Genomic DNA, 15453 nt, shown 5'->3' with positions numbered 1-15453 from the left:
TTCTCCTCGCTCTCTCCCGCTCCGCGCGGCCGCCGCCGTCCCCTCGCTGCCCCGCCATGTTAGCGGCCAAGAGGCAAGATGGAGGGCTCTTTAAGGGGCCACCGTATCCCGGCTACCCTTTCATCATGATCCCCGACCTGACGAGCCCCTACCTCCCCAACGGATCGCTCTCGCCCACCGCCCGAACCGTAAGTGCCTCCGCGCGCGGCCCCCGCCCGCTGCCCGCCCGCCCTTGCCTCCCGCCCGGCCCCGCATGCGGCCCCTGCCCTGCTCCCTCCCTCCCTCTCCCCTCCCTCCTCGCCTCCTCCCCTCCCCGCCTCCCCTCCCCCTCTCGTGGCCCAGGCAGCCCGAAACTCTCCAAACTTTTCTGCCTTTTGTGGACTGGATTTGTTTGCACTTCGCCATGTTCTTGCTTTCAGTTTGTTGCCTCGTGATGTTGGGGAGACTTTTCTTTCCAAGCAGGGCTTTGTTGGTTGGGGGGGAAATCAGAAGAACTTTTTTTTGCGCTCTGATTCCCCCCGCCCCCTTTGGTGGTGGTGTTTGTTTCTTCACCCTGGGAAGATGCCTGTGTGGCTCTTTCTTTTCTCCCTCTCCGTCTCTCTCTCTTCCTTCCCTCTTCTGTGGCGTCTTGGGCTTTCCCCGGTTAACCCCTTGGCTGCCGCTGCCGGGGACTGAGTGAATGGGCTGCGCCCGACGCGCGGGGTAGAGTGGATTGTCCTCCAGGCGTTGGACTTGAGAACTAGCGGGCGCGCGGAGCCCGGGGCCTTGGAGAAGCGCCTCGCCTTTCTCTTTCGGCCGCTTATTTGTTTAGCTTTCTAGTGGCGATGGCTGGCTCTCAGCCCTCCTTCCCTTTTCCCCTGGAAGGTCACGCTTCCAAGACTGGTTCCACTGCAAACTTGGGGGCTCTGGGCTTCCTTTTCTGGGGCCACCCCGCAGGGCCGCGAGCGCCCTGGGCGCCGTGGCGGGCTCGGCTGCCCGGCGCGCTGGCTGCGGGCTCTCCCGGGCCGCGCGGGGTGGAGAGGCCCCTGTGGCCGCGGGTTTTGGTTTGTATGCAGCCGGGATGGCCTCCTCCGAGCGGACTTGATGTATTTCTAGGGAATTTTGGTGCCTTGGGATTTATAGCGGGATCTGCGCTCGTCAGCTTCCGAGAAGGCCCTCAGTGGGCCCCGGGGGGCCAGAGACCAGGTTGTGCGGGGCCCAAGGGTGTATAGAGGGTGAGGGAGGCCGAGGGCTCCTTTCCTTCAAAGGATTGGGCTGCTGATCGCGGGCCACCTAACTTTGGGGGCTCCAGGGCGGCGCGGGGTGCCAGGCTCCGGGGGAGGCGCTTTCCGCGGCGTGCGTCCCGCACCCCCCCGTGACATTTGTGAATAAGGCTCACCCTCTTCCCCGACAGGCCTCTGCCCCCTGCCCTCGCCCTGAACCCCCTCCCCCCATGCCACCCTCCTCTAAAAACCCTGGATTACGAATCTCTAGACGCAATCTCTAAACGTTTGTGCCCGGCTTCTCGGAATTGTCATTTTGCACCCTCTCTGGTTTGGTCCCCCTACCTCTTATTTACACTCACTACTTCTGTTTTCTTTTCTTTTTCGGTAACTCGAGATAGCAATTTGAAATAGTGCACCCACTGTTCAGCAGCCGTGGATTCGGTGCTTATGGCCGAGGGCTTGCCGGACGGGAGTCGATCAGATCTACAAGTGTTTTTAAGCATTAAAATATTAACTATCAGGTTTGACTTGTTTTTTTGGGCCCTGGCAAAAATGGCAAGGGCATGCTAGACCGGTCATTTTTTATGGCTAGGACAGAGAAATAATTATTACCCTCCCTCCCCCTCCCGCGCGCCCAGGCTTCTGCATGCTTGGGAAGCTGGGAGAGTGTTTCAGCTCGACCTCCTCCTGCAGGGCCAGCTCTTTCAGGCGGCGGGGACCGGGCAGTGGGGTTGCAGCTGTATGGGAAACATAGTCCGGTTACGTTGTATTTTTCTTGGGAGCCTGTGGGCATCCTGAACCGGGAGTATTCGGCTCAGAATCGGATAGTTTGTGTAATAACCAAGCCGACCAAGCGACATTCCGAAGTAACCCTGAGAATTTCTTAGTCTCCTCCCCTCCCCCTACGATGGAAGCCTCTCTGGTATTATTTTAAAATCCACTTAGCCATCTGAAAGGCCATCTGAATATTGAGCTTTGATGGCGGGCTTGCTGGCCTTCTTGACTCTTTGCAAACTCCTGTCTGTGACCGCTGGCAATCTTGCCGCAGGATCTCCTGAAACTCCAACAGTTGTGTTGCGCTGTAATTAGGAAACAGGGAAATTGTTAAAGGTAAATAAATGATTTCCCAGTGCGAAAAGGATGGCTCCCAACAACCCGTCCCCTTTGTGGGCACTGTAGGAATACTCGGCGTCTAGTTATTTTAATTGTGGACATAGCGGGTGGCCTAATGCTGTGACATCAGATGGAGTCTGAGAAGACATTTCTGAACTCAGGAGGCAGTTTTAGTATTTGCGTGTCAAACACCAACAGACATCTTTAGTGTGCACAGGCCCTTCCTCCTCCTTTCTGTTACCTGGGTTAGCTGATGTGCTCCAGAATTAAGGTTATTTAAGCCGGTAAGTAGAGCCATGGAAATGAGGCTGAGAGGCTGTTGTGTGTCACTCCTGACCTCTCCGATCAGAGGGCCGGCTTGCAATTCCAGATTTGATACAGCTGCCGAAGGAATCTATAGGCAAGATAGCGGTCTTTTCATGCTCATCTGAAATTCTTAGTGCTTCATAGAGTGTGTTTTTGAGGGCAAGGTGTAAAGACAAATTAGCTGTATGTTCTGTTCTCTTCCGGACCCTCCTTGGTGGTGGTGTTCTTTTGCTACATATTTCTGTTAACTTATGAGTGTACCTGTAAGCAGTTGCATCCTTTAAAAAGCAAACTATGGATTCCTGATTTCTGCTTTTCTTTTTAAGAACGTAAAGAATTAAGGAGTATCATTAAATGGGTTTGTGATGAATAATATTTTATCTCAAGAATAATGCTTTAATTGCTGGAGACGCCATAAAGCTTGATAGTAATAATTTTATTTTAAAATGACAAAAGATTTCTGCATCATATTAATTTAGCCTTTGATACAGTAATAGGAACAGCTTTTAAAAAGATTTGAGTACAAAAAAGCATTAAGGTGAGAGGTCTGGTTAAGTAGATGGGAGGTGATAGAACTGCAAATATTAGAATTGTGGTAACATTTGTATATACCAAAGATAAGAATACTGTTACCATATTAAAGTAGATAGGAAAGAGTAGTTTTACATTTCTTTTTCCCTCCTGCCAAATTAGAATATGGGATATGGTGGCAGAAATTCCAGTTAGGTTTGAAATTCTTTTTAAGGGGTTGATTATTAGAGCTTTCGCATCTTCTTTGATCCAAAGTTATTTGCTTTTCAGCTGAAGCTGTTTGCTACTAGGTTGAACAAATAAATAAGCAGCATCTTGAATTCATTTTTGAACTTGGAACCCAGTATTTAAAGGAAACCAAGAGGGGCCTATTCATTGGGGTTTTATTTAGCCGGGCAGCAACTTCTCTTTCTGCCTGGTGAAAAATGGATGTTTTCTCCTCGCTCAAACAGCGTAATCCTTTCTAATACAAAAGATTTAGACCTCGGAGTGTGAAGGGTTAATGGTGGTCCTTCCCCATTGTCCTCCTACCCCCCACCTTCACCCCTGATTGTTTTGACAACACTTTTCAAAGTGTGACATTCCAAACCCCTACATAACAATGTAATATTACTGTAATTACACAGGTCATTACATTTTAAATAGAGAACAATAAAATGCTTATCGCCCTGAAAAAGAACAGGTGTTCTTGCCCTTCTTTGGTATTTATGCTAATTGTTTTTCATCTCCTTCAGAAATATTTATGGCAAACATGTTTAGGTTTCAGTCTCAATGCAAAGTATTAATTCCGTGCTAATCTTTATAGGTTGGGGTTTAATGTCTGCAGTTTGGGTTATGGGCTCAACATTCACCCAATAAGTCATATTTTAATGATTATAAATTTAATATGCCAGTGCTTTGCAGTTTGTTGAAATGAAAGCTTTCTGAAACCCCAGAAACAAACTATGAGGCAGTCGGGAGGGAGCCTGGAGTGTTTATCTGGAAGAAGTGTTTTTGGAAACTTTTGACTGCTGAAGGGAAGTAGCTTTCACTGATGCCCCCTATCTGATTGAGAAGAGATTTGGAGGAAAACAATCCCCGCTCTGGCTAGGAGTTTTCCACCTTGATTTTAATTTTACTGATATGGATTTCATTTAGGGTCCCTGCTGGAAGCTGGTCAGCTTTCTGTTTCTTAGCAAGCTGTGAAAAAGTTACAGGAAGGTTTCCGGGGGCTGGCAGATCAAGAATGCTGTTCTGTTAGCAGCGCAGGATAACTGCAGTTCTGCACGCTATTAAAAAAATATTTGCTTTAGAAAACCAGCATTTTAATAGTTGCACCAGAGGCTGTGCTTTTAAAGATTACAGTAGAAGTCTTTCCAGGTTTTGAATGCCTCGTCACATCCCACGAGGTGCCTGCGTGCATGCGAAAAGCGCCTAGATTTCTTGGTGGAGAAATGTTGGTGCAACTTCTCTTACACATGCACAGGGGGTAAACTAGAAGGTATCTAAGAGGATTTTACATTTTGTCAGATGTTTCACAACAGGGGCCCCCGAATCACATTAAAAATGCACTGCAGAGAAAGGACAGCTGCAAATTTTTGTGTGGACGTGTGTTTCTGGACCATGACTAAAACTCCGAGGACCTTTTCCCCAGCTGTCTGGAAGTTCTGTGGAAGTTGGTTTATTGGCAGTGAAGTCTGAGGCAACCTGGATTTAGCAGAGGCTCTCTCCTACACAGGAAATAGATGACATTATATTGGGGGAAGGGACAGAACTTCAGGCAAGGAGTGATTTACTCCTTTTTTGTTTTTTTAAACCATGGCGTTGCCAAATAAATAAGCACTTTCCAGGGAAGTAGGTGTAAGCTTTTTAGTCTTGGTGAGTGGAATTAGATAATATCTTTAACCACATTTATAACTGTTTCGAGGTGACACATTTCAGAAGTTTTGAGAAGGAGCGGGGTGAATCAAATCCTTGAGGCTTTTATTTTTGAAGGGGGTGTGTGTTGTGGGCGTCTGAGTTTCTGCTGGGAGTGGATATTGGCAACGGTGTAAGTAAATCTTCAGCTCTGACTTATAATTGAGCACGTTTGTGAAAGAAATGGTTAATTTTACAACCAAAGGCAAACTTGCACCTCGACAGGTCTGCTGAAAGAAATGTGCCCCAGTCCTTTGCTGGCAAGCGCCACCAGGTCATAAATCCACAGGCTTTATTTACAGCCCATAACACTTATGAATGTTAAGATATTTTACGCCACGTTGGCCTTATAATATTCGAGGTCCGCAGACACTGGCAGTAGCTCAGATTTCTCTCACTAATTATAAGCAATGAGATGGGGGTGGGGTGTGGAGAGCCCTTCGCAAAAGCTGCCCTCTCCCCTCCTCTGACCCCCATGCCTACAATCTGAGCTTACTGAGACAGGCACCCCCTCCTCCTTTGGCAGCTGACTTGTACTTTTCCTCCAGGCTATTGTTACACACATTTATAAAGAGCACTTTCAGTAATGGAAATTCAGTTGGGTGGGTGGGAGAGGCTCGGCACAAATGCCTTTTTTCAAAAGCAAAGTTGCTCTAGGTGTTTGCATCTCTTTTCCTTTTCTTCTGGCTTCTCCCTTTTTTCCTTTCTTTCTTGCCTTTTTTTTTTTTTTTTTTTTGAGACCCTCTTGCCTATATTGTGCATATTTCCCAGAATACTTAAAGAAACCTGATATGGGAGACGGGTCTTTAATTTATACGAAGGGAACGTACACACATTGCATAGTGCGCTAGTTAACGTGAGGGTTTAAAAAAAAAAAAGTGCCATAGAGTGAGGAGAGTTGATTAAAAGAATTAATGGATGAGGAAAAAAAACATCCAGATTTACCTTGCGAGTGGGAAGGCCATTCATTTGGGGAAAGTGCACTGGTATCTGGGGGAGGAAGCACAGAAAAGTAGCAGGGGAGGAAGAATAAATGCTTGCCTGAGAAAGATTAGAAAAGTATAAGAAGATGGGACAGAGATTTGGGCCTGAGGAAATGGCTTGATTGAAATTAGGGATTAGAAGTTTCTTATGAGAGGTAGAAATACCATGGGTGGGGGGGCTGGCTACTTAAAACTATATGGCTCTGCTCAGTAAAAACTGGTCCCAATCCACTTTTCACCCAAAGAGCTCTATCCAGCAGCAGATAGTATTTCCTGGAAGTTATTGTGTGAGGAGCTGGGGGTGGGGCATCTGTGGTCAAGACCCCGATGTGACAGAGAAGGCCAATTAGCCTCCTGATTTTAATTCATTCTTAAAAAAGTGGGCTTTCTAGTGTGTGTGTTACAAACTGACCACCTGGTAAAGGGGGAGTGGGATTCTGAGGTGTGTGGGTAACTGTTGAGGGGGGTGGGAGCTGATCGCACTGTCCTTGCAGGCCGGATCCTTCCTTCCATCCAACCCAGACTTCAAGACAAGAGGCCGAAAGGTTTTATTTTCTAATCAATGGAATGCAGAAACTTACTAGCCCTCAGGGACAGATATGAATCCCTTAACAGCTCATTACAAAGATGGGGCTGTGGGATCTTTGAACGGGTTATCAGCCCTGGTGTTCTTCGGTTTTCCCAGGATAGGTTTTTTCTTCCTTGGGCACATCTGATTTCAGGCTGGTAATTCGTCTGTAATATTTTATTCTTTTCTTTTTTTTTTTTTTTTTGGTCATGAAGTAGCTCCAAACAGCTCGATCTACAGGGGGAAGGAATAGTTATTAGTGGGATCAGCTCTGAAGGAGTTAAAATTGCTTGCTAAAGTTTGGCATCATGAAAATAAATTTGAGGCCTGGTAGACATTAGTAAGGCACAGCACATTTACAGAGCTTAATTAGTACGAACTGTAATTGTTCATGGTCTGCCAGAAGAAGTAATGTTCAGGAAAAGTGGAGTCCTTCTCTTGCAGTCTTTAGTTTGAAACCGATAAATCACTTGCATATTTGTGTAGTGATTCAAATGGAGCTAAGACCTCTCCCATCCCAACATGTGGTAAATTGTAAAGTCAATGAATTGCAGATGTAGGCTACAGTGAGATTCTCTAAGAAAATGCAGAATGAATGGGAAAGAGTGATGCTATAAATATTTACTGAGAAGAAAACTAGGTTCTTGCGTGCTGGACCAATTATGATGTACTAAATATATTAGCAAAATGCTTAAAAAATCGAGAGGATTTGTGTGGGTCTTTGGGTGGGTTGGTTGGTTTGGGAAAGTGAAATAAAAGGCACTATGTTATTGTCGTGTCAGTTTTATTAAGCCTGAATCACAATGGCATACCCAGGGAAGGACACATGAAACCCACATTAATGCAAATTAATTCGTTATGAGTTGCAGCGCTGTGACTGCTAAGTGGAGTAATGATGGGGCATCATTTTAAGAGTGTTAGTGTAGCAACTTTTAATGAAAAATGCTGTGTTAGGAACATGTCTCAGCACTTTAGCCCACGTGTTTTTATATGCTGGAAATGTGTTTTGGACAAGAGCAGGAAACTTGCTTCACTTTATTCTCCCCTCCCCCAAACAGTTTAAGAAATGTAATTATGTTTTGATGTTTAAAGAAAATCATCTAATTTTCCCTCAAAAAAACCAATCCAAAAATGCCCATCACCATAACCAAGTTCAACTTCCACTTATTTCTTTCTTTCTTTCTTTTTTTTTTTTTTGCAAGAGACTGCAGCACAAAGTGGAAAAACAATGAATGTAGCATCCCCCCACAGACCAATAGATATAACTTTATTGAAGTGATTTCCCCCCCTTTTTTTTTCTTCTTAGAGGATTTTGGTCTCAGGCAGTGTTGCAAGTCAATACTTCTTTCCCCAAATGTGAGTAGGTGGATGTGTATGAAAGCTGTAAAAGTTAATGATCGTTCTCTGACTCATAGCTGATGGTTTCAGGTTGAGGAAAAGAAAAGAAAAAATTAATGAGGGTAAATAGACATTTGATGGAACGTTGAGACAGTAGGAGAGATTGTTCCTGTGTCTAAAGGCATGTGTTTTGTTGCAGCAGAATTTCTGAAGGAGAATGCCAGGAAGTGAAAAGGGGTTGCCTTTGTTAAGTTGTTGTTGTAGGAGGGTACAGATGTTCCGTGTCTGGATCCTTGCAGGAATGTTTAAGCCTCCATACCTAGCAGTCAGTGCTGGCTTTGCCTTCCCTGTGGAAGTTAGAAGTCCCCTTGGCATCTTTTAAGGGGGCGGGCAGGCACCCAAAGGCCTGGTCAGAAGTTTATTTCCCACTAAATGTAAGAGGCTCCCAGCATAGGGCTGGGGGTGCTGTCTCTGTCCTGCAAAATGACTGGTGACTTAAGAAAAAGTCTTAGATATACTTAAGCCTCTATTCTGCCTTTTATGCTAATGACATGGAAATTAAACTTCAAGTGCCTCACGGTGGTAGCTACAGGGGAGAGGAAGGTGGACCAAAAAATCTCCCAAACCAAAACCGTTTAGGAAATGAATCTGAATTTCTTCTTCTTCTTTTGTTTTTTTAAATAGGAAGCTTGGTGATTCATAAAACTGGAAATAAAGCAAATGCTCCCCGCTCTTCCCAATTTAGTGGAATGAATAGGCATACAAAATTAATCTTCATCCTACTGGAAGTTTAAAACCCAATGTAGTGTTCCAAGTTTTTTAGTCGCCTTTGAGGATGAGATCTCTGTGATTGAAAAAGCTGTTTCCCTTTTCTCCCCTCTCTGGGTATCTCTGATGTCTTGTATCTGAAACATCAAATTTAGGGCCAGTAGTAGTGATTAGAAATGAAATCAGAGAGATCAAGACAGGATTTCTTGATAAGGGAGGTGGTTGATCGTAAAATGTTGGTTTTTGAATTGCTGGAAAACGTAGGCAAGGCTGTGCTGAGCACCACCGCATCTCCATGGCTCTTCCTGTGGACCAGAGGGGGCTGGGTCACCGGGAGGTGTTCGGATGGGTGGTTGGGTGGGCTTGGCCACTGTAAACAAGCACACAGGAAGGGAAGGTTTGTTTTGTTGAGAGTTTCACAGGAAGGCATGACATGAAAAGTACCTTGGAGTTCTCATTTGGTGCTGCTTCAGGATGCCTGGGGAGGGCCGGGGCAGGGGGGAACCACGTTGAGGGTGTGTTGCAGGCCCAGGGTACAAGAGCCACAGTTGCCGGATGTGGAGATGATGCGCAGTGCTGCAGGTGGCCAAGAGCAGGGGTGGTCCCAAGAGTCCAGGCCTGGGGGAACCTGGTTCTTAACTCAGATGAGCCTTAGATCGCCACCTAAGATCTCTCAAGCGCCCCTCATCTTCCAAAAGCAAACAAACAAACAAACAAAAGCACAAAGGGCCAACCCTCTCTTGCTCTTTCTTCTAGCTTTTTACGGAGATATAAATAAATTATTGTTCCAGTTTAGAATGCCAAGTTTTTACTGGGTCCTTGTATTTTATCATTGTCTTAAAAAGCTAGACTATAATGAACAAGGCATCTCTGTGTTTTACAGAGATGGAAAAAGCAGTGTTTAAAGGGTGTGTTTTAGAAAAGAGTATTTGGGAAAAGAGGGGGTGGGAACCCAAAGGAGAAACGGGAAAATTGTAAGTCTTCATCGCTGTTGCTGGGGGAAGTTTAAGCTCAAAATCTCTCCAACACAGTGGGTACTGGCTGGGAGTGAAGAGCTGATTGGAGCTTGTACCGTGTGGATTTATGAGCTGGTGGCAGTTATTCTGTGTGCCTGGATACCTGAGGAGGGGAGTTGCGTTACTTGGGGATGTTAGATTGGTGTGTGTGAAGGTGAAATTAACTTTGTCCTACCAGATTCTTAAGGACCTTGCAGCTGCATTTTTACTGTCTTTAATTGTAGCATTCTCTCTGGGCTTGTGTTGTTGTTTGGGTGGTGATGAACGTGAGGGTTAAGTGTGGAACCGGACGAATGGAAATTGAATTTGGATTAGCCACAGTTTCATTAATTTATTCAGAAGGCTGCGACTATATGAAATTTTGTTTCCACGACGTATACTTAGTTATCAGGTGTCCATTGGATTTTAATTGATGATAGGAGATTTCTGTGGTTACCCTGAGTGCAAGATTGCCTTAGGGCTCCGCAAGGTTTGTGGGAAGAAAAGCTTGGACAAGTTTCCATTAAGCTCTGAATCGGGCAGTTGGAAAATCGCAGCCTAAAACCGGCTGAAAGGGGGGACGAGGTTTTAGTGTTGCCTTCTCTCCTGAGCAGGGGAGTCCCCCGCTCCGACAAGAGCTGCTCTCAGCCAAGAATTCCAAACTCGCAGAGGAACCTATCCCTCGCACAAAAGTTGTTTTAACACAATGCAGAATTGTCACAGTAATTAGTGCGATCTCCGCTTACTGACTGGCAGTTTTCACAAAAAGGACAGGGGGGCCAAGGGGGCAAATTCATCTGTCTTTTTCAGTGACTCACTTTGGATGAACTGCTCCTGAGTGTGTGTGTGCGGGGGGGGGGGGGGGGGGTGCTGTGTGCGTAGGGGGGGCTTATCTCAGTGGCTCAGCCTTTATCTTTTGTTGTTTTAGGGAGTGTGATTCATTACTGTGCTTTGACAGGTAAAGGAATATATATATTTTTGGCCCACCTTTATTGTGCCCCCTTTTAACTTTGACTACTATTATGTTTGGGAGCAAGCAGACTCCTAATATATATACAGGCAGTGTGTTTTTGTTTGTTCACTTGGAGCAGATACAGTGATCTCAGAACCCACTATATCCCCAACTGGGAACAGTACAGCCTTATCCCATGAGCAGTATGCATTTAGGCTATTTAAAAAATTTCATTACTACTGGGTTGCGTTTAGTTTGAGTTGGTTCAGAAGTTCTTATGTGAATTTCTTTTTTTTTTCCCTCAAAATAAAAACCTGTATAAACTGAATAATTTTTCTTGCAGGGAGCAAGATACAAAATAATGGGGTCTAAAGAACGGCTAATACTGGAAGGTTCTGGTAATAGTAATCGTACAGTGGTAGTAATGGCAATAGTTTGCTATAGTAATACAGATCTGTGTTTGGAAATGTAACTGATTTGCCTATTGCTGCGAGGGAGATGGGCAGTGATTTCATAGGACCGTGTGATTCTTCATCATTTGTTCGTTTATGGCCAATTAAAATGCATTTTCAGATATTGTTGAGACCTTTTAGTGTTTGTTGTATTGTTTATAAAATAAGTCAGCAGGTGGTGTTTGTTCTCCCAATTGGTAGGAGCCCAAGATTAATAAGTACTATTTGGGAAGAGAAGAATTTGGAGAGGCCTCTTGGTATTCCTTTTTATTTGGGGCTACCCATTTCTTTGATGGTAGATCTATAGGGCTTCAGAGGGAAAGGCCCAGGAGAGACCTTAGCCTTGTGCTGTGGAGAGTCTGGGTGAACCAGGGATGTACCTTCACCCAGGGGCCCCCAAAGAGGTGGTCTTTAGAAAACTCAGTGGCTCTTCGGCACTGGTTGGCTCCTTCTTTGGGGAAGTGTGGATTCCTAGAGTGCGTGCGGGCTTCAGAGCTGTCTTGAGCCGTCCTGGGACTGATAGCTTAGTCATTGCGAAAGAATGTATAAGGCATCGAGTGGCCCCTGAATTCTGCCTGCCACATTTGTTTTCCCCAAAATAGAATTGTGTTTGAGGGTGAGAGCCTAGTTCTCAGAACTCTGGGGGGCTTGTACCTTTGCAGTCTTGTGGCTTCTCACATCCTTTCTCTCCCCAGTCTTTCCCTCTTGCCTACGTGTCGCAATTCTGATGATGTTTGCAACACACAGTTAATTTTTCTGCAGCATCTTGCTCAGCACACTGGCTTCCTTTATGTCTTAATGGGCGTCCGTCTTTCCTTTTCATGTCATTGATCCTCGCTCCTGGCCCCCTCCACCCCCCTTTTGCTTATTGAATAGGTGCTTTTTTTTTTTTAAACTAGATTATTATGAGCATCTTATTTATAGCAACAAATAAAAATACAGAGGTCTTGATTGAATGCCAAGGCTGCAGTTCAATCTAGGAAGGTTTGTCTGCTATTCATAAACTGCTTAAGATGTTTTCTTGTAGTTTGTGACATAAGCAGAACGCTTTGATTTGGTTTCTTTCTACAGCTCCATTTTCAGTCCGGGAGCACACATTACTCTGCGTACAAAACGATTGAACACCAGATTGCAATTCAGGTAGGACATGCAAGAGATCCCGAAGCTTGATTTGTCAATGTGTAGGTCTCTTGTGTCTCTTATTCTCCACCCCTCCCCCTGACCTAGGTGATGATGATGGTGACGATGATGGCGGTGTGGTGGTGGTTGATTCTTCGGGGGAGGTGGGAAGCAAAGAAGAAACAAGAGCAGAAGAAATGCTGCTAAAATGATTTAAAGATAGGGAAAGAAGGAGAAACCTGTGTTTTTTTGTTAAGAGCATCTTGATCAGGCATGATGGGCACACAGACCCCCTAGCTTGGCTACTGTTTTTTTGCTTCAGGAGGGGTCTTAAATTGGGAGTCACATGAGGTGACAGAATGTGAATGGGAAGAATTAAGGGGGGTGAGATGGGAGAGGAGGCCGTGTGACAGCCAGAGAGTTGTTTCCGGTGGATCAAAATCATGTTAAGTGGTGCTAAGAATATCACTTTTGACCTGATTGTTCTGAAATGTTGATTTCTCTTGGACTTGTTGATACATGACACTGGAAGTGCTGGGAGGGAAAGGCGACGGATCCCAGCTTCTGATGAGTGTCCTGTTTCCTGCTCACGTAGTACTTCCATTCTCTTAAATCCAAAGGCTAAACAAATCACGGACTAATATAGACTCAGAGCTGAACTGATGCCAACAGAGTGCAGTAGTGAAGGGAGAGCAGACTAATACGATTTTCGTCTGTCTGCCTGGCCTGGCCAGGATGGATGGACCTCATGGTGTAACTACTGGTGCCGAAACTTCTTGAGTCCTCTGCTTCTGGGTTAACCCTTCAAGGGGAGGTTTTGAAACCCGCTGTTGGGGCATTCAAGTCTGGCTCTGGGGTCTTCTCTCCTTGGAAGCTGGTGTCGCTTGGTTATATCATTCCCATTCTTCCCTGGCTCCCTTTCTTGTGGTTAGCCCTTGCAGATAACTTGTGTGTGTGTATGTGGTCCACAGCCATATCGCATCTTTGTAGCTGTGCTGTTTCAAATCTGCCTCTGTCTGGAGAAGACTTTCCAGTAGCCCTTTGCCCCAGGTACATTGTGAATTATTCCACCAGTGAAAAGCGGGACTCAGCAGACGTTGTTATTCGGTGGAGCCCCTAGTATTTTGTACTCATTTCAAGGTGACAGTGACTTATTTTAAAAATATTTTGATTCCTTCTGCAGTCGTGCTGCCGGTCCGTGTGTGTATTTTAGGGGAAAGTACGACTCTCGATAATGCTCCTCCACCCCCAGATTATTTCCAAGGCTGGTGTGTTTTTTTTGTTTTTGTTTTTGTTTTATTTTTTGGACGCGCTGCACAGCACGTGGGATCTTAGTTCCTCAACCAGGGATCGAACCCGTGCCCCGCCCCCCACATTGGAAGCATGGAGTCTTAACCAGTGGACCGCCAGGGAAGTCCCCAAGGCTGGTGTTCTTGCTGGCACTCTCCTTGGGGGACCCGTCTTCCTTTGGATCAACAGCACAGTGACTGTTGCTCCCAGAAAAGGGTATAGACTCAGGGCTTGGCTGGAGAACAAGCCCAAACCCTAACTCTTGATGAATGGGTGATGAACAGTGTCCCGAGGCCTGCTACATCTTGTGGAGGGCTGGAAAATCCTGTTGCCTGGGGGATGGGGATTGTCAAGGTTGAATAGCGTCACGATCCCTATCTTGGAGTGGAAAGGCTGGCTGGGGCCATGTCACTGGGAGACCAGCCGAGCCCAGAGTAGCTGTTTTGTGTCTTTACACCCGTTGCTGAAGTGTCCCTTGTTAGGCCGAGCAGTTCGTCTTTCTCCAAACCACCTGGCACAGTGCGGGCCGTGTGAAGCGCTGTCTCAGGAGGGAGATGGAGTAAGTTACAGAGCTCATTGTCTGGAGGACTGAAAGCATTACTACTCGTCCATGAACAGGTAGTATTATCCTCCTCTGCCTCTGTTTGCTAAGGCATGATGCCCATGTGGGCAAACAGAGAGATATTTTATTAGAGACCCAGCACCACCATGCTTTGAGGATTCATTCTCCCCCAATCTCTGCTAGACCAGGATGAGGTCAAGCCACATGGTACTTAGCTGTAATTTTAGTTTGACCATCAAAGGATAAATGGCGAAACAAAACGAAACGAAAGCAGCAAAGGGGAAAAAAAGAGGAGACCTCAGACACAATAAAATTGTTCCCAAGGCACATGGCAGCTCAGTAGCGACGTGAGGGTGAGAGGAGAGGGTGGCCCTGCTTTGGTGCAGAGTAGAGCGGATGTTTGCCCTCTGCCCCATTCTCCAGTTTAAGGCTTAGATGCAACGTGATTGTCAGGGCAGAATTTTCTTCCCTGGAAATTTAAAACGGTTTAACCTTAATAGGTACAGTATTTCAATCCGAGCTGAGCTGGTTGCTTTCCTAAGCTATATCCTGAAATAACCTAGAGCAGAATAACACCATGCATGCCATGAGATTCCTCCTCCTTTCCCTTCCCATGCCTCCTGTAATCTCAGGACTTGGCCAAGTGCAACGTTTATATGAATGGCTTGTGAGTGATTCTCTAGATGTGTCTGTCATGTTCTTCTAAAAGGTTTGGACGCAGTATCAATTGATGTGTTGGGATCTTCCTCACTTTTGACAATCTCCTAACTCCTCTCAGTTTTGAAAAGACAAGAGCAACACAAAAGCCATGTTTTCCCTAAATGGTTAACACAGTATAACTGGAATAAAAATTAAAAGGCCTTTTTCTTTTTTTTTAAAGACATAGATATTTAACTCTATTGACTTGTAGAGAGTTTTATTGAGATATAAGTACAGCACAGTGCACAGATCTTCAGTGGAGAGATGGATGAACTTCTACTTTTGTGAACATCCATGAAACCATCACCCAAATCAATATATAGAATGGGGTTGGAATGCTTTTTCTGTACAGGGCCAGATAATAAGTATTTTAGGCTTTGTAGGCCAAACAATCTCTGTGGCAGCCTCTCAATTCTGCCATTGTGTGTGAAAGCAGCCAAAAATAATACCTAAGGGAATAGGTATAGGTGTAGCTGGGTCCCAGTAAAACTTTATTCATAAAAACAGATAGTGGCTGAATTTGGCTCATAGGCTGTAGTTTGCTGGGCCCCGAAAAGGAGTATTACCAATTCTCCTGGGGTCTCAACGTATTCAAAGCTTCCCCCGACTGCTGACAAAAATTCTCACCCTGGATTAGTTTCATCTATCACCATGGATTAGTTTTGCCTGTTTTTTA

General features: G+C 45.4%; 1 protein-coding gene across 31 annotated transcripts in view; it reads left to right on the top strand.

Moving 5' to 3' along the window:
- The window catches only part of TCF7L2 (transcription factor 7 like 2), a 197547-nt gene that overhangs the window by 1214 nt on the left and 180880 nt on the right, over positions 1-15453 (top strand). For 19 of the 31 annotated variants that reach the window (XM_059900839.1, XM_059900849.1, XM_059900848.1 and 16 more), the window contains exons 3-4: positions 64-188; positions 12179-12247. In XM_059900839.1, the coding sequence (XP_059756822.1) occupies positions 64-188; positions 12179-12247 (194 nt within the window). The remainder of the gene's footprint in view (positions 1-63; positions 189-12178; positions 12248-15453) is intronic. The other 12 variants (XM_059900851.1, XM_059900852.1, XM_059900844.1 and 9 more) reach the window with 1 other exon arrangement.

The sequence above is a fragment of the Balaenoptera ricei genome, chromosome 16 (assembly GCF_028023285.1).
Source record: "Balaenoptera ricei isolate mBalRic1 chromosome 16, mBalRic1.hap2, whole genome shotgun sequence".
Lineage (NCBI taxonomy): Eukaryota > Metazoa > Chordata > Mammalia > Artiodactyla > Balaenopteridae > Balaenoptera > Balaenoptera ricei.
Note: the sequence above shows the minus strand (reverse complement) of the source record. Positions and strands in the feature narration are given on the sequence as shown.